Source organism: Xiphophorus couchianus, chromosome 13 (genome assembly GCF_001444195.1).
Source record: "Xiphophorus couchianus chromosome 13, X_couchianus-1.0, whole genome shotgun sequence".
NCBI classification, from domain to species: domain Eukaryota; kingdom Metazoa; phylum Chordata; class Actinopteri; order Cyprinodontiformes; family Poeciliidae; genus Xiphophorus; species Xiphophorus couchianus.
This window is the reverse complement of record NC_040240.1, coordinates 12,840,515-12,862,133: the sequence shown is the minus strand read 5'-3', so window position 1 is coordinate 12,862,133 and position 21,619 is coordinate 12,840,515. Positions and strand designations below refer to the sequence as shown.

General features: G+C 38.5%; 1 protein-coding gene across 3 annotated transcripts in view; it reads left to right on the top strand.

Moving 5' to 3' along the window:
• pag1 (phosphoprotein membrane anchor with glycosphingolipid microdomains 1) overlaps window positions 1-21,619 on the top strand; it is a 61,154-nt gene that overhangs the window by 36,461 nt on the left and 3,074 nt on the right. For all 3 annotated transcript variants that reach the window (XM_028036325.1, XM_028036323.1, XM_028036324.1), the window contains 6 exons: window positions 7,026-7,062; window positions 8,923-9,154; window positions 11,080-11,137; window positions 13,975-14,071; window positions 15,070-15,239; window positions 15,405-15,836. In XM_028036325.1, coding sequence (XP_027892126.1) covers window positions 8,967-9,154; window positions 11,080-11,137; window positions 13,975-14,071; window positions 15,070-15,239; window positions 15,405-15,836 — 945 coding nt within the window. In that variant the 5' untranslated portion in view covers window positions 7,026-7,062; window positions 8,923-8,966. The remainder of the gene's footprint in view (window positions 1-7,025; window positions 7,063-8,922; window positions 9,155-11,079; window positions 11,138-13,974; window positions 14,072-15,069; window positions 15,240-15,404; window positions 15,837-21,619) is intronic.

Genomic DNA, 21,619 nt, shown 5'->3' with positions numbered 1-21,619 from the left:
CCTCCATGGATTTCTCAGTCGCAGCCACACAGACACACACAGACACACACACACACACACACAAAACATCCTTCATCCCATTCCATTCACCCTGATAATCCCCTTATCTTTGCGGCTATTCACCTCATAAAGGCCGTCGCCAGTGAATAATGAGGTGGTCGTATCTGCTACTTATTCACTCTAATGCTAATCTGCATCTCAAGGTGACAATGATGGAGAAATGTTATGCATGCAGTTGTTTCAGTGCTAAATAAATCGGCTATATCCTTGTCAGGGTTGCGCGCATGGATGTGCATCTGCTTACGCACGAGCAGTTCATATTTTCCTTTGCATTCAGCAGAGGCAGGTCAATGTTGTATGTTCAGGATCACTTGAAAAGCAGACTGCTCTCATGTTCACTGTTAGATAATTTAGAGGTAGCCTGAAATCCTCAAAGTTCAGTTCTCTCTCCATCTTGCTATTAGAGATCATACTTAGAGTATGAATGACAGTTAATCAAATCCTAATAATAGCTGTATTGTTTTTTATTTTCATGCTCCATGCCTCTACTTACATATTTGGGTGTTATGCCTGGTTTCTCAGTTTAATTGCTGGATATTATTGCAATGCACAAATTGCTTTTGTTTTTAGCATTTTATTAATAGCTGAATGGCTCTGCAATCATACAGCTAATCAATTTGTGACAGTGAAACAATGCGTTGTTGTGTCAGAGACACACAAAATCTGGCTCCTCTCATTAAGTTTCAGTTTTGTTAATGTTTGCTGTCTCTCACCAGAACATGGCGGTTACTAATTCACAGCCCTTAAGCTTTTCCTTGTGTTGTCACAATATAACCACAAGCTTCAATGTTTTTTTTATTGTAATTTTATGTAAAACACAAAGTAGTGCATTGTTGTGAAATCAAAGTACAATGTTTATAAAAGTAAAACAAATCCTGAATAATAGTGTGGCCGCAGAGTCAATATTTTGTAAAACCACCTTTTGCTGCAATTTCAACTGTAGGTCTTTGAGGGTATGTGTATATCCAGAGACTCATTTTTAAAATTATTATTATTAATAATAAAATGGCTCAAGCTCAGTCCAATTAAATAGAGTGCATTCTTGTGTCACAAATTCTCAGTTGAATTTAGGTTTTGGACTTGAACTAGGTCACTTAAACACATATACTGTATATACTTTGGTCTAAATCAAAGTATCTCTGGCGGTAAGTCTAGGGTCATTGTATGGTTGGAAGGTGAACCTTCACCCAAATCTCAAATCATTTGCAAAATCTAACAAGTTTTATTTCAGGAGAGTCCAGTACATAGCGCCATACATGATCACATCAGTTTTAATGAGATGTTTATGCTGCCACTAAGAGGATTCATTGTGAGTGTTGTGCAGTTTTAGTTATAGATCAAACATATTTTCTTTTGCTTTCAGCCTAAAAAGTATCATTTTGATCTCTTTGGACCAGCGCTCATTCTTAAATACATTTGCTATTTCCTAAATTGCTTCAAGCAAAGTGCAAATGGAACTTGTCTGGCTTTCTCCCTGCAACCTAGGTTAGTTATTTTGTTAACAAATTCTCAATTCTGAACTGTATCATACTGCAGCTCTTCCAAAGTCACTATGGTGCTTTTAGTTGTCTCTAATGGATTAGATAGGGTTCTGTGAGATGTCCAAAACTTGGGGAAGGCTATAATTACCTATTTCTGCCTTTAACCTCTCCACAACTTTCTCTTTGACCTCTCTACTGTGTTCTTTGGTCGTCATAAAGCCATTTGTTAATGTTTACTACGAACAGCTGAATTTATACTGACTAACTGACACACAGGTGATCTCTGAAGACATTCGACATTAGACATTAACTTGGGCATCAGAGTAAAGAGGTCTGAATGCAAATATAAGAAAAAATCTTAAATCCTTGTAACTTTTTTGCCAGTTCATTTAGAAAATACTTTGCGCTGGTCCATCACAAATAGAATACATAAAATTTTGTGGCTGGACCGTTACAAAAAGTGAAGAAGTTCAAGTGGTATAAATATTTTTGCAGGCGATTGCCTCAGTTGAATTTCCCCTTTTCTGTTTGTTATGTTCGGAGGGCGTTTACAGTAGCTGTTGTTACTATGGAGGTTTGCTGAAAGTAACAAATGGGTGAAGTTCTTTACACTGACGAGGTTCTTCCTCTTTTCAAGCCGAGAGAGCGTGTGAAAAAAAAGGGTGAAGTTAAAAGATATGTCAGAGTAACTGCAATATATGTATTTATTACAGTGGTTAAAGATCGGAAGATAAAAGCGGAACTGAACTTTAGATTGAAAGAGTGATTATTCCTCTCACAATCTTAGTGCCCTAGACATAGGCTACTTAACTTCTCAGAGCTAAAGGATAATGGGTTAAAGGTTTTGACCAGGTATTGGCAAAAATAATTGTAGAAAGTACAAGTGAGAGAAGTTCTTCTAGTGGAGAAAAAAAGAGAATTATATTTAAGTAGGATTTAATTTATGTAGCTAATAAAAGCTTTTGGTTAAAGAAGAGTTACAACTTTCCAGTTAAAGCAAATTGTGAGCAATCTATGAGGTGATTCAGCAGCGCATCAATTACATTACGGTTTTAGGCACTATAAATATAGCAGCTTGTGTTTAGTTATGTTTTGGAACACAAATTGGTGCTGGACTTCAGGGTCAGTCATGTCATTTTAAAAAATGAACAGAGGAAGGCAGGAAATGAGGCTTTCCCATGGAGTTGTTGGACTTTAAATGGAGGCAGATTGAACAGATGCTCACAAGTGTTTACACAATCACTGCACATATGCACAGAGCCTCTGTGGACTGTAGCAACCCTGCGAGGTCAGGACAGGTCAGAGCATGATGAGGACAAGAAGAGCTTTGTCATTGGCGATGGAGAAAATGGACATGCGGTTGATCCGTGATCTTGCAGCTGGTTTGGATTTCAAGGGTTAGGGTTAACCTTTGAAATCCAAAGGTTAACCCTAACCTTTGGATTAGGGTTAGGGTTAGGGCATTACTCATTAGCAAACCAGCTTAGAGGATGTTCTAAAATTATTTTTGAATTTTTTTGTTATTAAACAGGAACCAGGGGAAGACATACATTTTAATTTAATACTTGAAGCCAATACAATTTTTGTTATCGGAGTTCAGCAAAGGTTCTCTAAACCAACTAGTCAGCTGGGCTTTTGCTTGGTTTTTCTCTGTGTGTCCCACCACCTCGGCCAAATAGTTTTTTAAAATCATAACAGCCTCCCTATATTTGAACTGCATACTTTTTGCCTTTTATTTTTCAAAGGTTTACATTTTACAGAGGAAGAGGTGACTGAATTCTTAATGTGCGAGCTTCCAGCTAAATCTGTGCACACACTGTTAACTTTACAGGGTCGTTGTAAAAGTAGATATGGAAAATATCATTTATTTTGGGGTACCCTTGCAGACTGTATTCTAATCCTACCGGCAAACACCAATCAATATAAATGTTGCTGCTAGACACTGCTTCTGCATCTTGTACAAGCAAAGGGCTTTATTACTTCGTATCAATACAACATATTTACTTGTAATATGAGAGCTGCAAATTTGAGGGGAGCCTTTATAAATTATGCAGTTTCAATATTCCCATTTAGAGAGGATGGATCAATTTCTCATACTAAACCAATAACCCTTAGGCTGGCCAGCGTTACCACAGCAACACTGATATGTCCCTTGATGAGAAGCACCTGTTATTACGCTTCTTCTGCCTAACACACACCTAAGACACATGATTAGCAAATTAGAGTGAATTGAATTACGTGCATGATGGTGCTTCTGGCTGAACGCCAGTCTGTTTGGTGCTCGAGATTTTTTCTTTAATTATAATAAATCTGTAGAACTGATTCGACAGACTTTGCTGGTTCTGAATGCCTTTTTGTGCCTGTGTGTTTATTCAGATGATTACAGTGTCTCGGTCAGGGCAGGGTCGCTTTTGCACTGCAGAATGTAGGGGGCAGTAAATCATCAAACCTCCCGAGGGATGGGTGTATGTGTCACTATGGCTACTGTATATCAGCCTGAGTGCTTGTTCTACTGTCCAGGATGGCTTTAATTTTTCATTTCTGCTTTGTTTTTGTTTGCATTTTCTTCACCTGTACATTTGTGTTGATCCTGGTGTTTTTGTGCTGCTTGTTCATTCCCCTCTTTATTTTCGTCATCGTCATCATCGTCATTCCTCCCCCTTTCTTGGCTGCACACCCCAATTCACCTTCACCCCTCCCCCATCATTCTCACCTTCCATCCAAGTCGCCCTCTGGTCCTGGTTAGTGCTGTTGTGCAGCCAGGATGTTTGTTTGTTTTTTGCTGTTCATACAAACCCAAGCAAAAATGACATAAAAAACTTAGATTTGATAATTTATTGATTTATCACAGCCACTGTTCCACTGATAAATGTACAGATATTCTGTCATGTGCAACTGTTTAAACCATAACCATATCAACTTTGTTTATATTTGCATCTAAATGTTTGTTTGAACTTATTTTCCACTGAAACAAAACATCAGTAAATGGAATGAAAATTACATTAAATGATTAAATTAAGCAACCTGCTGAGCACAAATAAAGTTGTAAGATTTACCAGCACTCTCAAACCCATCCCACAGTGCTTGACCACCACAAACACAATGTGTGCAACTGTAAATTGTATGTCAGACCTATGCCTGTATGCATGACTTTTGTTTATCATTGTAAACAAAATCTATTAAAAAAATCTTTCTTTTTTGTAGATTATGGATACTGTTATCTAAATAGTAATCTAATAAAATCACATTTCCTTTCATTACTTGTTAAAATTATACAATTCAACATTTATGCAGTTACATCACTTTCATGATGTGAAATCTTGTCATTTCTATGTTACAAGATTTTCACTTTGAAAGGCACTTTTACGCATAAAAACTACTGTGGATGTTGATTAGGATTGGCTTAAAATGAGTCATTTCTCAGTGTCAGAAGATGTTTTCTGTTTTTATGTCACAATTTCAATCCGCAATAAAGACTTAATTATACCCTCAGCTTGAGACACTCAGAATTTCTCAGGCATACTAAAAACTACAGATTGTAGCTGTTTTTTGCTTCTTAAAGTGTTTAATGTGGTCACTTTTTTTAATATTATATGTTTTAGAGGACCTGAATCCCTTCCAGTCCATTTGTCCTCTGCTCTACTGGTGGGGAGTTCAGAGGTTCTTTATCAAACAAATAAAACCCACCACCTGCAGCCTAATAATCCACAAGTTGCTTTTAAAACATCTCTCTTGATTTTCTTTTTTTTTTCCTTCCCTGTGTGCCGCCATAAATAGTGGTGATGGGTAGAAGGCAATGTTGCCATGGTGACGCTGCACCGTGGCAGCCGGTAATTATTCTGGTTTGAGCGCCAGCCGAGACACAAGCGGACCGACACACAGTTGCCAGATAGTGACACCTGGACAGGAGCTGGCTAGACAATGTCAAGGGAGGAATTTTTTTTAAATTATTATTATTATTATTATTATTATTATTCCCAGACACAAGTAATAGAGGGTCTGACAGCATGCTGGGGAGTTTTTTTTTTTTAAGCAGGAATGAAAGATGAAGGTCAGAAAAATCACTGTGTCCTGCTGGTTTTATTGTCTTAACTACTGAACTCTTAGGGATTTAATGTGAGAATCTTCATATTAGTTATAATGTGTTACATGATACTGTCGAGCCATGATGTCACTTAGTCGTTATCTTCTCAGTTACATGACTGATCAATATAGTTGTTCCCCATGTGTTCTACACATTGGAGCATATTGTACTCCTTTTATGTGGCACAATAAGACTGCATTTCAGTAGATGTTGTTCAAACTAATTTCAGTAATTCACTGTACAAATTGAAACTGGCTTGTAGGTTACACATACACTGATATAATCCAAAAGTTTACTTATGTTACTTTGGATGGTTCAATTATGCTAAAAATTTTAATAACTGATAGGAGCAAAAATAAAATACATTTTTGTATTTGTAAAAATTTCCACCTGCTTCCTAAAGTATGTATAAAGAGTTTAGGGCAAGTGTGAGTAGTCGTGTTGCAAATGAAAAGTTATGGATTAAATCTATGAATCTTTGAGTTCGTGAAATGCAGTTGGGTGAATGTCTCTGTGGTGTGAACTGCTTTGAGTGGTTATGATAAGAAAACTACCATATAAATTCAGGCCATTTTCTAGTATTGTATGGGATGGTTGGGGCTTATTTTGCATGAATTCTTGCATCAGTGCAAAGGACGTTGCATCTTGAGTTTGCTTAAAGTCTGAATGAGGTCGGCTATGCACACCTTACACACATTGCTCAGGTAAATACTGTGAATTGTAAGCCATGCCCCTTTGGCTCTGTGATTCTTGCTGAATGTTTAGAAAGCACACACAACCTCTGATCTCATAGGATCTACATAAATGGAGGAAATAAAAGAAGGGTTTGTGGTTGTGATTTTAGTGCAGAATAGAAATCTGCGCCATCTGCTTTGTGCACTTTTTATGAAGTAATTTTTTTTTCCATTTAACTTTCCATTAATATGGTCAGCCACCTTTAGCTATGACTTTACTGTTCTTGCAGAGGTTGTTGAGTCAGCATTCTCCCACAAGATTTTGTAGGTCATAACATGGTCATAACGTTTCTGTATTAAGACCCTTTTTTTGTGTGTCTTATGCAAAGAAAAGTTGGTTTTGAATTCCTGTTAGCTGTAAGCTATGATTATCAAAATTCACAGCGGGAAAGAATTATCTGTGTGTAGTAAATATGTATCTAAATTTCCCATTTCATATTGAATTACTGAAAGAAAATCATGTTTCAGAGATGCACCTGTGTGTGCGAACCAGAGCTTTTAGCCAGCCTGTTCTGAATTTGCTCACAAATTCCCTCATTACCCCCCGACTTACACGGCTTTCCTGTCTACAGTCACTGATACTCTCTCCCACAAAAAGCCAATCCCCACTCCCTGAGGTAATAACCTTCCCCTACCTCCTTCTAATTTTTATCTGCTCTCTTCCAGGCGAGGCCATCCCTGACTAATCATCCACAGTGTCGAGGTAAGGCTATTTTCTCCTCCTCAACAGGCACTCACACAGAAATCCCGGTGTGTTTGTATCAAGAGAAACTCAACTCCTGTAACCAAAACAGAAACCTCTCCTCAACGTCCTTTGTGGAAGAAATTTAATTTGACTTCTGCAGCTCAACCCAAGACACACACAAAACTTTCTCGCCTGGTAGAACTGAGTCCACAGCTCCTACGCTCCCAGGACACATTAGCATAAGACAGCCAGAGACAAAGAAGTTGTTCAGTCCCAGAACAACATGCGTTCATTCTGTACACACTGTCTGGCAGGAGTTTGGCTCATGCAAAATAAAGAGCTGGATTTCTACAGTTTTCCTTGCAATATCTCTGATGTGGCTGTCTTTGGAGGTTATTGAATGAAAATGCCAAAGCAGGCAAATATGCAGAAACTAAACACTCTTGACTTTGTGCAATCCTTGGTCATCGGCCTCTTTTGTATCTCTGCACCCTTGGGGACCCACAAAGCACACTCTCTCTGGGCTACATACCAGCCCTCTTCACATATATTTGTTTGACATTTCTTGAGGCTCACACATTTTCCACCTCCTCCCCCTGCCGTACCTCCCACCCCCCACCTTCTACATCACCCATGAATCATCTGTGATAACATCGGGGGGTTCCATCAGTTCAGTGAAGCCTAACTTTAGCTGTTAGACAGAGACGTGAGGAGCTTTCTGATGCTCTGCGCAGAGCCCGCATGCTGGCTGTGGAGGCTCTGTATAGAGGGGGGTCACTGCAGCAAACTGCACTGCAGCCACTCTCTGCTCTGGCCTGCCACCTGCTGGTCATATCCAGATATAACATGCAGTTGAAGTGATGAGCTGAGGGGTTCAGCCTCAAAAAATGGTCACTTTCAAAGAAAGACATGAAAATGTCTTTATTTTGATACAATTTATGTCTGTGCAGCCAGACCACAACACCATAGTGTGTTGTGGTCTAAATAATCTTTGTAAATATGTTTCGTTAACTGAGCCGCATAGCCACACTCAAATCTTAGTAAAATTATGTGTATTGTAGCAAATTTCCCGTACGGTTCTGGTGTTATAAATATCTGCATTTGTATAGTCTGTTGCTAAAAATGCTCCTGAACCTTAACAACTTGATTTAAAATAAGAAAATCTAAAATCCGGAGTTTTTTTATTTTTATATTAACGATCTGAATTTATGGCTACCGGTCTCCAAAACAGAGAAAAACAAACAGCTGTAAGGTTGGTTTAGTTTATTTGAGTCAATGTTTCAGGCAGGGTTTTAAGTTAATGATACTCTTAAAGGTTTGATAGTTTGGTCAAACTTTAACAGCTCTGTGTTTGATTGAGCTTTTACAAGGTGCTTGACACCTTGATCCAAGGTGCACCTTCTCACTTTCTGGCACTTCTGGTAACAATCTGTAAGAATTTTTCTCTTCTTTTTCTCTTTTTTTACAATAGCATAATTTAGCACCGAGTATTTTAGAAATCGACAACAATTAAATTCAAGATATTTATTTGGTGGTGAGAGGAAAAAAATACCAGTAGCATTTAGAAAAGTCTCTGAACTTTGTTTGGTCAACATTAAGATAGTGTCTGGTGGTTGCTATGGAAACAGTTGCTGTTTTCTAGAATCGACTTTCCTTTTGCATTCTTTTATCTTTGGGTGATGCTCGTCTCATTTCCGATAAGAAAACTTAGGTCTTGTTTGAATGAAAATAATGCTTTCTTCTCTCTTTTCACTCTCACCTTTTCTGGGGTCAAAGCAACAAGTCATCACAGTTTGAACAATTTGGGGGGGATTTTTGAACCTGGCTCCAGCTGAACTTGTACTCAACAGTGTCTGTATTTTGCTTGTGTTTTCCCAGCTGGTACCTGTCCGATGTCCTCTGCCCACACAGTGTGATGTATCATGGCTCCGGTGTTGAGTGGAGTGCGGTGGCTTTCGGAGGCGGGAGTTGTTGGGTCAGGGACGGCAGCTGCCACTGGCGCCACGTACTGGCCGCAGAGTGAGCAGCTGGTGTTGGTCGTCACACTCAGCATCGTCACCGGCTTGTTTCTGCTCTCTGTGCTGCTTGGTCTATGCGTCAGCTGTCGGGGGTGAGCCGCATCGCACAACAACACCAATCCTCTGTTGTACTTTTCCTGTTGTTCAGGAATGTGACTCTATGGAGAGGAATGGTGCTTGATAACCTCAAATGAAAACAAGATAAAATAAAATTATAAAAATGTTTAAGTTTGCAAGATGAGTCAGATTAGATAGAAGTTTGTGCTGTAAGTTGCATCTTTTAACCAAGGCCTGATGTTTAAAAATGTGCCACATGTTCACGGGAAACATATTTCATACACTCGCATATTAAAAGTTTATCACATTTATTTTTAACCATTAATACTGCAAACTCTTATAGTATTGTTGCAAATAATATATACCTTTTTTTTTTTTTTTAGCAGTTTAATGTGTGACCTTTCAACTGCTTAAATGTCTCAATACTTTGGAAGCAAATTGCTGTTAATCATGGCATAGGGCTGTTGTAAACCAATATTTTAGTAATCGAGTAATCTATCGATTAATCGAGTAATCTGATAAAAAAAATAATAAAATAAAACATTGGTAAATCTAACATAACAGCAGTATTACTATCACATATCAACATCAGTCCAATTTTTCATATTTTAGCTTCCCTAACAATAACTTTTCTGTAGTTTAGAAAATTAACCTGTAACAATAATAGCTCACTTTCTAAGTTAACCTGAAGAAAAGTTATACAAAAATCTGAAATTATATTCAATTTAATAATAAAGTGGCAGGCTCACAAATACAAAAAATTGTCTGTACTCCAGCTTTTAGTTTATGCATTCATCTTCAGTCAATTTAATAGATTAACTCTCACCTTGGTGTTCCATTTATAGCTTTTGTGTTGACACCTTCGTTCATCACACACAGAAACATCTACCAGCTATGCGCCGCCACCCGTTTGTTGAAACAGGGATGATATGAAAAACATTTTCTGGTTCGTCCATAAAGCTACACTGAGGTTAATCATCTAATGCGCAGCCGCCCGCCATGTTCAGTCTATCTAACACTTAGCTTTTGTCAACAACTTAGGCGGAAGTGAGAGCGCAAGTAATAACCCGGCCGGAACAGGGTGCACTAAATAATAAAATATAATTTAACGAAGTTTAGAGTCAGATAAATTTTCCTCGAGGAATTTTAATAATCTAGGTACTCGAATCACTCGAGGAATCGTTTCAGCCCTATCATAGCAGCACATCACTAATGGACTCCTTCACAGGTGCATCTGAATAAATCAGAAAATTATTATGAATAATTAATTTCTTTAATGCAGTTAAAAATTGAAGATGAAATATTATGCAGATTCATAGCATGCACAGTGTGGTGAAAACTCAATTTAGTGAATAATACATCAAAGAAATAAAAGAGGGTTTTAATAGTGATACAATGTTTGATACAATATTTTGTTTTTACAAAAAACGCTCAGTAGTAACACAAATAAATTACTGAAATCAACTTTTTGACAAAATTCTGATGAATTGAGATACACACGTACTTTCTTTTGTACGTACACACGTACGTTACATTTTTGTACTTCTCTCAACCATGTCTATTATATTTTCCTTTTCTATGTGTGTCCAGTCCATTGTCATGTAGGTTTTGTGGTTTTCCATATTCCTGTTATGGTACATTCATTGTTGTGTCTGTTCTCAGAGCCCCTCCATGTCAGACAGAAGCCCACAGGCTTTGTTTAAAGAATCCTGGCAGGTCCGTTACACTGGATTGCATCAGATTGCACCAGCGGACCTTACAAAGTGAACAAAGAGGGTGTATTTTTTTTTACCTGAAGGACAAAGTCCTTGCATTCCTGGTTAGCAGTGTACACATTAGAGGCTGAAGCTTTTTAAACCAAATCTGTTATTTGATCATGTGTGATAGTCAAAACAATGAAACTCACACTTCTCCGGTGCACTTATCCCTCTATTGTTTTTTTTATACTTCTCTCTTTCAGGCAGAAGAAAGTAATAAATGGAACTACTACAGGAGATCAAGAAAACCTTGTAAATGGAGTAAGTAGGATCACAGGGTTTTTACGGCGTTTTAGTACAAATACTAAGTATGATCTATGTTCTTGCAACAGTGTTTCTCTTTTCCCTGCTCATTCTCAACATATTAGAATAAACTAAGGTATTTTGTGCTCATTGGTTAATAAGTTAATCTTAATTCTTGGGAAATAATTAGCCCAGTCCTATTCAAACTTCATTAAAACAAAGTCAAATTTAGTTGAATATAAAAAACTAACTGGTAAAAAAAAATAAAATTATTAAAGAATATTTGTCTGAGAAAGTCCAGCTGATTGTTGTCTTTGCAGTGAGTCTGTCTCAAGGCACCAGAAAACATCCAGCAGAAGCAGACCCTATGAAGAACCAGGTGTTTTTTCTATGGAAAGAGAAATAGTTAACAATATTGATTGCTTTGCCTGGGCTTCATTCAGTGAGGAAAACACAGCCAAATGCAAGGCAAAGAATACTTTCTGTGGGAAAAATCAAGAGAGGAAGCATGATTAAAAGTAGTTCTAGCATAACCAATGACTTCTTCCTTGAGAGAGACATAGCTACATACCGAAAACTCAACCAACGTACTTTCAATATGAACAACAATAGAGAAGACGTGGTTAATTGTTACGATAGTTTTATCATCACAAAAAGAAGCACAGCTAAATTTGTAAACAATGGTCAAAGATTACTTTCAATGGGAGGAAAAAGAAATCGGAACATGAAAATAATAGTAGTGATAACTTCACAAGTTCATCTTTTTCCAAGAAAGAGATGCTACTAAAGACAAACACAATAAGATATACTTTCAATAAGAAGAAAAACAAATGAAACCAAAGTTAAAGGCAAAATTATTGTGAAACATTTCTATAATCATGTCTATCTCTACAGTATGAAGAGAGAACATGGCTTTCACTGACAATTCCAGATTGATTTCTTTACTGTTGTAAAGTCTCTCAATTCTGTGAGACTGAAAAGAATTGTATAGTATTTATTAAGGTGACCTTGGGCAATTGTTTCTCTACTAATAATTAAGTGGTGTTCTCTTTAACACTACATCAGGTATTGCATACTAATGACCAAATTAATGAATAGTCATACCCCAGTAATCAAAACACTATTGGACCTGACAAATCTCCAGTTTTCACAGCCTGAACTACGTCCTCTCGCTCTCTTATTGTCTCTCATTCAGTGGCTTTATCGTCTGCATCAGTCTGTCGCATGCAGTGAGAACACCCAGCAGAGTGCTTTTTGTATTTGATTGATATCTTTACCCCAACCTTGTGCACAAACATAATTTACCAGCTTGCCAGATTGTTACAAGAGGTGCCTATTTGTATGACGGACCATGTCAAAGCCTGGCAGGGTAAATGGGGGTCTTTGTCTGTGAGCATGACGTGCTTTTCCTCTGTCACCTGCAATCTCTCTGCATTGAATCCCTCTTATGCCTCTTGCTCTTAATATATTTGTAGGTTCTCTGTTACTGCACTAAGGACAATTTCTCTTTCATTTAGTCTGCAGTAGGTTCTATTAGACACAAGAAATGAAACAGACCATTACAACGAGGTCCAATAAAACCTGACATGATGGCGACATTTTTTACGTAATACTGTAGACGACGTTTATTAGCGATATAACAGAAAACATGATTGTTTAAAAAATGTCATCATGTTTTTTTGTCTTAAGAGGACAAACAATGGCAAGACCACATGACAAATATTGGGGTTACAAAACAGTTAAAACATTACATCATTGAAACCGGCAGCTGTTAGAGTGTATGTCCACTAGATGGGGATGTAGAGCTTCTTTTACACCCTCCTCCTTTCACACACACAGAATGAAAACAATAAACCTAAACAAAGAACCATCAAGCTTGACGCCCTTTGGTGATGTTCTCACATTTTCTGAACTCTTTAACGGAGGAACTACAGAAACAAGAGAGTTTGAGCAAACTGCATGTTAACAAATCTCATCTCTGTTTTAAAAACTGCATGCCACATCCTGTGATGATTGGTATACTTATCTGCAACTGTTATTTGGAGTTGGAAATGGTGGAGGCAAACTTTTCATGAGGGCTAAATAGAGATGTTGATTTTTACAGGCTTGTTGCTGGAAGGTGCTCATATTTAGGTGCAAGAACAGGATGTCAGCTGCTGGAGCGTTCTTGTGCAACACTGTCAACTTGCCAGTTTCAGAGATATTGCTCAGTGTCACTGAGGTTTTTGTGGAAGGAAGTTTGGTAAAACAAGGCAACAGATTTTTGTGTGGCTTGCCCTTCTTGGATGAACTTTTATAATCTTCTTGACATAGTGTGGCTGTCTTAACACAGTCGATCTTAGATCAAAGAAAAACATGAAAGAAAATGCGTCCATCTGAGATTTTTTATGTCCTGTATATTTTAAAACATGCCAGATGCCAATGATTTATCATAATGCAAGTCCCATACATGCAATACGCCTGATTAAGTTTGAATTTTCCTTTGTTTTTTATGCAGACAGAAAATGTTAACTATCTATAGAAGTCTTTTCTTGGTAATCAAGGAAAACGGATGCTTAATTAGGCATGAATAATGTTTAGATAATGAACTTAAAGTAGTGTGACCAGAATAGCTCAGAGAAGTGGAGATAAAGAGGCAGGGAAGCATGAAAAAATGAATTAGTGCTGCAAATATGAGAGAAATATCCAGAAAGCTGGAGAATCTTTATAGAAATCTGCCTCTCTTTATTCTGCATTGCGCAGATGTGTGAAAATCAACCATTTTGTCCGAGTGGGGACGAGCCCAGATTGATTTTTGCTCAGCAGCGAGGTGAGCTCTCTCTGCAGTGACAAACATCTCATCCTTTGTTGTGCAGGTGTCGGAGAAGGAGATGGTCAGCCAATCAGCAGACAGTCCAGTGACTGACGCAGCAGTCAGCAGCTCTCACAACGGTCCTCTAACCAGCGGTACAAGTAAGCAGAGACATATAGCCTCAGAGCTGTTAGCCATCATGTTTCCACTTCAGCTTCTGGATGCTGTTGCTTAGTGGTACATCTATGGAACCTTGTCAAAGTCTTAAACCCTTTCCAATTTTCTCACATTAAAGCAACACACAACAAAGTATGTAATAAATTCAAGAAAGAGTAGATCACAGCTTACAGGTAGAAGGAAAATGATCTATGCTTAGAAATTTTTGTATAATTAAACATCTAAAAAGTGTGTTTTGTTTCACTTCAAAGAATCTGTAGAGATTCTTTAATATCTCTAAAGAATGGCAAAACCTCATACCCAGACATTACCATTGACCTTAACTGAGTGACTAGGGAAAGAGAGCTCTGGCAGAGCTGCAGGGATCCACAGCAGAGGTAGGATAATCTGTTGTGCACTACACAAATCTGGCAGTTTTGGAGGAATAGCAAAGCTTGTTGAATTATAGAAAGAAAGCCAACATGATCTTCCGCTGGAATTTTCCACAAGCCATGTTGGCAACAGTAAATGTGTGAAAAGTGCTTTGGTCAAATTAGACTAAAATTTAGGGTTTTAAAACATGCATCTTGCTGTGAGAATGCTTTTCTCCAGCAGGGATAGGGAAACTGCTCAGAGTTTGGGGAAATGAACAAAGCAGAGATACATTGTTATTAGTAGCTTACAGTACTTAAAGCACATGTGACAAACTCAATGCCAGCGGGGTTAAATCCGGCCCACCATAGCTGTTTATGAGGCCAAAATGGAAATGAGTTTGACACCCCTGTTTAAGGATTGACTGCTAAAATCTTAACAGAATAGCTCACCTTTTGGTGGTTCAGTGGGGGGTCCTGTTTTGTCAGTAAAAGGGGGCCCACACACTTTAAGGATCATAATGTTACACCTGATTGCTGTAGATTGAAATATGTTGTAATGTGACCGAAAATGGAAATAAATTCAGCATGCAACAGAACAAAAATGTAGGCTCTGTCTCTTTCTTCGACAGTCCTCTCAGACACACAAGACACCAGCCCTCAGTTGTCCGAGGAACTGCTCTCCAGCCAATCAGAGCTCAGGTCCTCTAAGTGTCATCAGGACCGAGAGCTTCCCAGCCTCCCTCCTGGCAGTGCCCCCATGGAGGACAGACCCCCAGCCTCAGGAGACAGCACTTATGAGGTCGGCATTTAAAGTCACTTTACGTTGTGTCTCTATAATGTCTGATGTTGAATGTTCTTGTCAGTACTGGTGAATTAAATAATGTTACAATGAGAAGCTAAGAAGAATGTGTGTTGCTTTGTAACTCACACAGCAAAGTGACAAATCTGCCTCTGTGGTTTCCAGGTGGTGAAGGAGATGGAGGTGGCATCCCGCGACGTCAGCGTTGAGGACTCGCTCTATGAGACTGTCAAGGAGATCAAAGACACCTCAGTGCAGCCTTGCCTTGCTAACGGTACCGTCCAGCCGAGCCCCGATGAACCTCCACCTCAACCTCCCGCCCTCGTCAACGGCCACCCCAGCCCCTGCACCCCAGAGCGGGTGCCGCTGAGTGAAGGGGTCGAGTATGCGTCTGTTGACCTGCGAAAGAAGAGCCGACACAGCGCTGACATGGATGCCAAAAGGCTCTCCGATAACGCCGCCATTCTCTCACTCAAACCTGCGGAGGAGCCAGAGGAGGAGCCGCCGCCGCCTGTACCGAAGAAGGTTCTCGACGAAAACGACAACCAGCCAGCGGTGATGAATGGTGTGGAAGGGTCTGGGCTGGACAATGGAGAGGTGAGGAATTTGTTGCACACCAACAGATGATTTTACATTTCACAGGTAAAAACTGAAATATGTCACTTTTTTAAGCAGAGCTTTACAAAAGTATCAATACCACCTGAAATATTAGGTCAAATTAGAAAGCATTACAAGCTCCAATGTATTTTCTTTAGGATTTTATATGATGGAATGACACATGAAGATTATAATTTTGTGGGATTCATTGTTTTTTTTGGAAACATCAATCTGAAAAACTGTGGCGTGCATTTGTATTTAGTCCCCTCAATGCTTTTTAAACACCTTTTGTTTCATTTGGCCCATTTTTCACAGACTACCTGAAGTTCAGTCAGAATTTCAGTAACCAGTCTTTTTCAAACCTAGCCACAGACTCAAGGTTGAATTTATGTCTAACCTTAGACTGCACCATAATTTCATCCAAACCACTGAATCTCAGACTGAATTTTAAGGTTGTAATCCTTCTGGCGGATAAACCAACACATAAATCTCAAATGTTTTGGAGCCTTTAAAGGTGACCTCTATACTTGTGTGACTTCTGACAGCAATTGTTTGGGGTAGATATTATTTACCATAGAAAAGGACCTGAACACAAATGTATGCCGATTTTTTTCAGATTCCGTATTTGCAACCCATATATAAATTTCTTTTGACAGTATAGTTATGCAGCAAAGGTATTCACTTTTCAGAAAATATGAAAAATAAATCAAGGGATGTGAATACCTTTGCACATTTAGTTTAAAAAAATTACTCCAACTATTTTGAGAACAGTATCCTTCAAGATGACCATCAGTGAACTTATATCTTCAGTGCCACAAAGAGTGAAACAAAGAACTTTGATGATGTCAAAGAGAAGACTAAAATCAGCAGCTGGAGTTAGAAAAGCAGGAGAAGATAGATGAAATAGAGATGGTGATGGCGAGATTTACTCAGAAAGGCACCGAAAGGATTGGAAGGCATTAAGGAGAAAGTCGAGGGTTCAGGGTGAGAGATGGTAGGATAGAAAGCGAGAAACGTGAAGAAGGAAAACGCAACAGCATACAGATGAAGTCATCTGTAGCAACGAGTGAATAGTAGTGAAGATGGTGGGATGATAAGGAAAAAATGGCACTAAAGTGGGGGAGGTATGAGAGAGGGAGATGTGACGGTGAAGAGATGGAATGATTGAAGAGGTGAAAACCGATAAACATTGCTGTAGTGTCAGGAGCTGCGCAAAGTAGAGCTGCTCTCAGGAAGCTGCCTTTGGCATGTCAACAACACATCACATTAACATCACAGAAAAACTGCTTGATGAGGCAACTTTTCTAATTTAAAAACTCTTCCCTGAAGTTAAATGTGTTTGCTTTCATCTTTATTCACATTTCTTTCCCTTCCCCCTGTTTAACCGAATGATGTGGTTCACCAGTTTGCAAAGAAAAGCTACATTTATTTGTTACTGCTTTAGCTGTGAAACTAACCTTTGAAAAAAAAAATCCACAATACTTTGTCAAGAAGGCATCAAAATAATGGCATCAGAAATAATGCATTTCTGATGGAAATGAAACATAATTTGCATCTAGATCGATACCAAAAGTGATAATCTCCATTGCTGTGCAACCATAAACTGAATGAACTTGGGATAAGTTTCATAAAAAAGACAGGGTGATTTCTGATAAAGGTTTGCCTTATAAAAACAATAGAGACCCACCCTACACCAGCATTGTTTTGGGGGCGAAAAAATCTTGTCTATATCTATATTATATATCTAGTCTATTTTGATGAGTGCGCAGTCCATGCAGTCTATATGTTATTCTCCATAGAAATTATAAAACATTTGATTTATGCCCCTGGTGTTCCCTCAATTTTCAAGACTTTTACCTTGAATTTATTCTTCAAATTTATTTATTTTTTTTCTTTAAGTGTAAATGTTGAAGCAGCTGAAAATAAAAATCCCCCATATGCTGTTCTGCTATCCATCCATGTTCTGAAGTTGTGGAGAGAAAGAGAAATACAGTCCTCTGTAACATGTTAAAAATGTATAACAGCATGTTTGAGGTTCACATTAAACCTACATAGAGAATCAATACTGTATACACAGGTAGTTTCACTCGTACTGTTTGATGCAGTGATATTTTGCAGCTTGTTTGTTAGACCTGGTTTGTAGGTGTTTTTTTTCCCCCATTCCCTCGACTCCTGCTGAGAGGTGGGAAACATCACAGTAATCAGTGATATGGCAGTCTGTCATCTAATTTAATTACTCGTCTGAAAATCTAAAATGTGTCAAAGCTCCCCCTCTGTTGCCCCCAGCTGCCTATGTGGCCTCTCTGTTGTCAGTAGCAGCACAGTTTTTCCTCAAAGATATTGCCCAGTGTGGTTCAAAAAAATCATTTTATAACCATTTGTGTAAGCTTTTTTTATTATGTATTTACTAAGATTTTCATATGTGTTTATCCGGCTTAGTAGTTTGTTGCTGGTGATTTGTTTGCAACTTTGTTTGTTATTGTTTTCTCAATCTAATGGATATTATTGTCAGAGTGGAAAAAATTGTTTATTATTCTTTGATGTATCTTTAAGTAAAAATTGTCGTCGGCCAGTTTTCCCGTTGATCAGTAGGTCAGCATTTGACCTACTGATCAAATAGGTTAAATGCTATTGACCTATTCTGCATATAGAATACCTTTTAAATTCACTTTAAAAGGTATTCAGCAGTGAAAAGAATGCAAACTGACTCGTATATCTTAAAGTCATTAGAAAAAAGGCATTCAATCTATTAAGTCTGCATTAGGTTAGAGCTCAAAGAACACTTAAATGACTGCATCATCTATCCACATTATCTTAAGCTTTTTATATGATATATATAATTTGTTTTACAGATATTTTTTCCAACTTGTCTGTTTATTATTGTGTGGAAGTCCATGTGTTAATCATTAGACGGCAGGAAATGATCCCTCTCCTTCACCAGTGATAAACCCTGATCTAGCAAGCTTCTGTATATTTCCATTCTCATAAATACTGGCAACAGCATGTACACACATACACACACATAACTAAAAATATTATCTTTCATCCAACCACTAACAAATGGCTACAGCCACATGTGTTTTGCTTCTCCCATCCCCCTAATATCTCACACTCAGATAGCACGGCATGTGTTTTTACATATATTCTGCTGTATAGACGCCTCGGGCTAATATAAGGTTAACAGTGAATGTTTACCGCTCCCCGTGGTTTACACCCATGTATGACCAGGAGCTGACTGTCGTTTGTCTTGGCAGAACCGGGTATTCTTGTGTCTTTGTGAGTGTTGGTGACCGGCTCCTCAGACCCCGTCGCTGTCAGTTACCCAGACTTCATGATGGATGATCTGGGCCATAGAAACTCCTTATCTGTCTGGCTCCTCTTACACACAGACATGCTCACACACAAATCATCTGTGAAAACACTGCAACGTCTTTATGTAAATATCTTAAGAAAAGCCCTCTGATCAGGTGGCTGCTTTGTTGAACAGAGACAGGCTGTCTCACAGTGCCAACCTCATTTATCAGCACGGTAGAGATGAGCAAAAAGCCCTTAAATAAATGTATGTTTTTAATTCAGCATTGTAATCTCGCTCTGAATTTATTTATTTATTTTTTAATCTAACCTTTAATTTGTGTTCATTTATTCAGTGCTGTTTAGAAATAATTGTTTTACTAAATTATCGGTTCTACATTTATTGACTCTCCCAACAATTAAAATCAATATTAAAACAATATTTAAATACATGTCAGATTTTTTTAGTTGATAAGAGTGACTAGAAACATTTAGTAAGCCAGGACTTCTTGATTTCTCTTCAAAGTTGGAAAGACAAAAGGACATATTAAAGTTATGCCTCATTACTGTTGTAAGAAAATGGCAAGTAAAGAGCAATTTGCTTAAGTTTGCCATCAGTCAGTACAATAAATAGTTAGAAAAGATGCAGCAACATCTCCGTAACAGCAGATAGATGCAGCCGATTTGCCAGCCAGCGGTTTGAGACGCTTGATGGAAAAATTCTGCTCTGATCTGCAATCCAGATGGCACCAACGTGAAACAAAAGATGATTTTTTTCCCCCTCTGCATATCACCTCATTGCAGATGTTAAGTACAGCGGATGATCTGTGATGCTGTGGGCCTTTGTAATTGAATACATGGATCTACTGCTGAACTGAAATGTGTATTTATTGGGTAATTCATTCAGATACGGATAAAAAAAAAAAAGGCCAATTAGAAGAGGGCAAAGGAGAGGATTCTGGATGATATAGAGAGACTGTCTGAATACAAATGATCTAAGAGCCCTCGCTTTATTGTACAAGTGATTTGTTTTTCTTTTTTAAGATTTCATAACATGAGATTCTTTTGTTTTTCTCTAGTAGATGAATTTACATAAACAAAGTAGATCTTTTTTATTTGACTCTTCAAGAAATGTGTGCTACTACAGTAAAAAGATGAATTTAACCTTTTTATGCATCTCTTCTAGAGGTGCCAGTAACTGTGCAGCATGCACTATACCATATATATTTACTGTTGCTGTAAGGATTGGTGCAAACAGGAAAAAACACTCTCAAGCAGCTTCAGTTTCTGTAAAGCTGCACAGGTGAGCATTTATTGAACTGTCATATACAACAGCAGCACATGTTTGCAGAGGCTTGGTGCCTGTGGGCATGTAATGTGAGAGGCAGGAAATGAATTTGACCCCGCTGGTGGGCTGCCAGGTTATACATTTGGGATGCAGTCCGGGAAAACAGTGATCTATTCATCACTCAGCACTGCTGTAGACCTGTCGCGAAACGGAGTCATTCTAACATAGAAAACGTATTTGTTGCGAGATGTAATTTATCCTTTCTGTATTACCTTAGATTTCGTAGGTCTTTCCTCCTGAGTGACCACATACACGCTCAGCCTAATGCGCTCAAACTGATTGATGTGTGCGTCTGTCAACAAATACATCGCTCATGACTGACATGCTGACACCTGGGCCGTCCATCACACGAGGTGGTTGTAATCAGCTTACCGCAAAGCCTTTCCTGCACGCCCTGTATGTTATTAAATCTCCTACATGCAAGGAACATCAACGCATACGCCTAATCTGCTCTCACTTCAACGCACACAAGCACGCCACATTTTATTGTTGGACGTCAAAATATTTATGGGTTAGGTGTTAGTCTCATTTTGAGCTGACGGAAGACAAACTTCTCTGTGTGCTTTTATAGTTACTACATATGCATGTATATATACATTTGTCTGTATACAAACCAGATTTTACTTCAAGATTAAATGTCCACTTTAATTAGCATAAGGTTTTGAGGACTATTTCACTCTGAGACACACTTCAAGGCTGTACTGACTGGGCCAAGAGTCACCTGCATCCTTGTTTTTCTACAAATATATCACCCCAGGGGGCATTCTGCCTAATTGGCTGGCTAATTAAAGTGAAATGACAAGGCGTCTGCTGCGTTGTTGAGCTCAGGTTGGATCTATAAAAGTAATCATGTCTCCAAATACGAGGTATCCATAAAGTAGTCATATTGATTTTCACGCTCCAGGGAAGAAACACACGTGAAGACACTAAGACATACAGCTGGGTTGGACAGTTTGATGGATGAACTCTGTGTGCAGGTTGTATCCTGTATGTTGGAGTGTGGTCCGAACAAAGAGGTGGACATAACAAAAACAAAGGGCTGCACCTCAGCATCCATCAGCTTTAACCTTGGGAACTCCAACCAAGGACCTAATTTAAGTGTCCACACAAAAAGCTCTGTTTTTGATTTTCTTTCCGCATGATG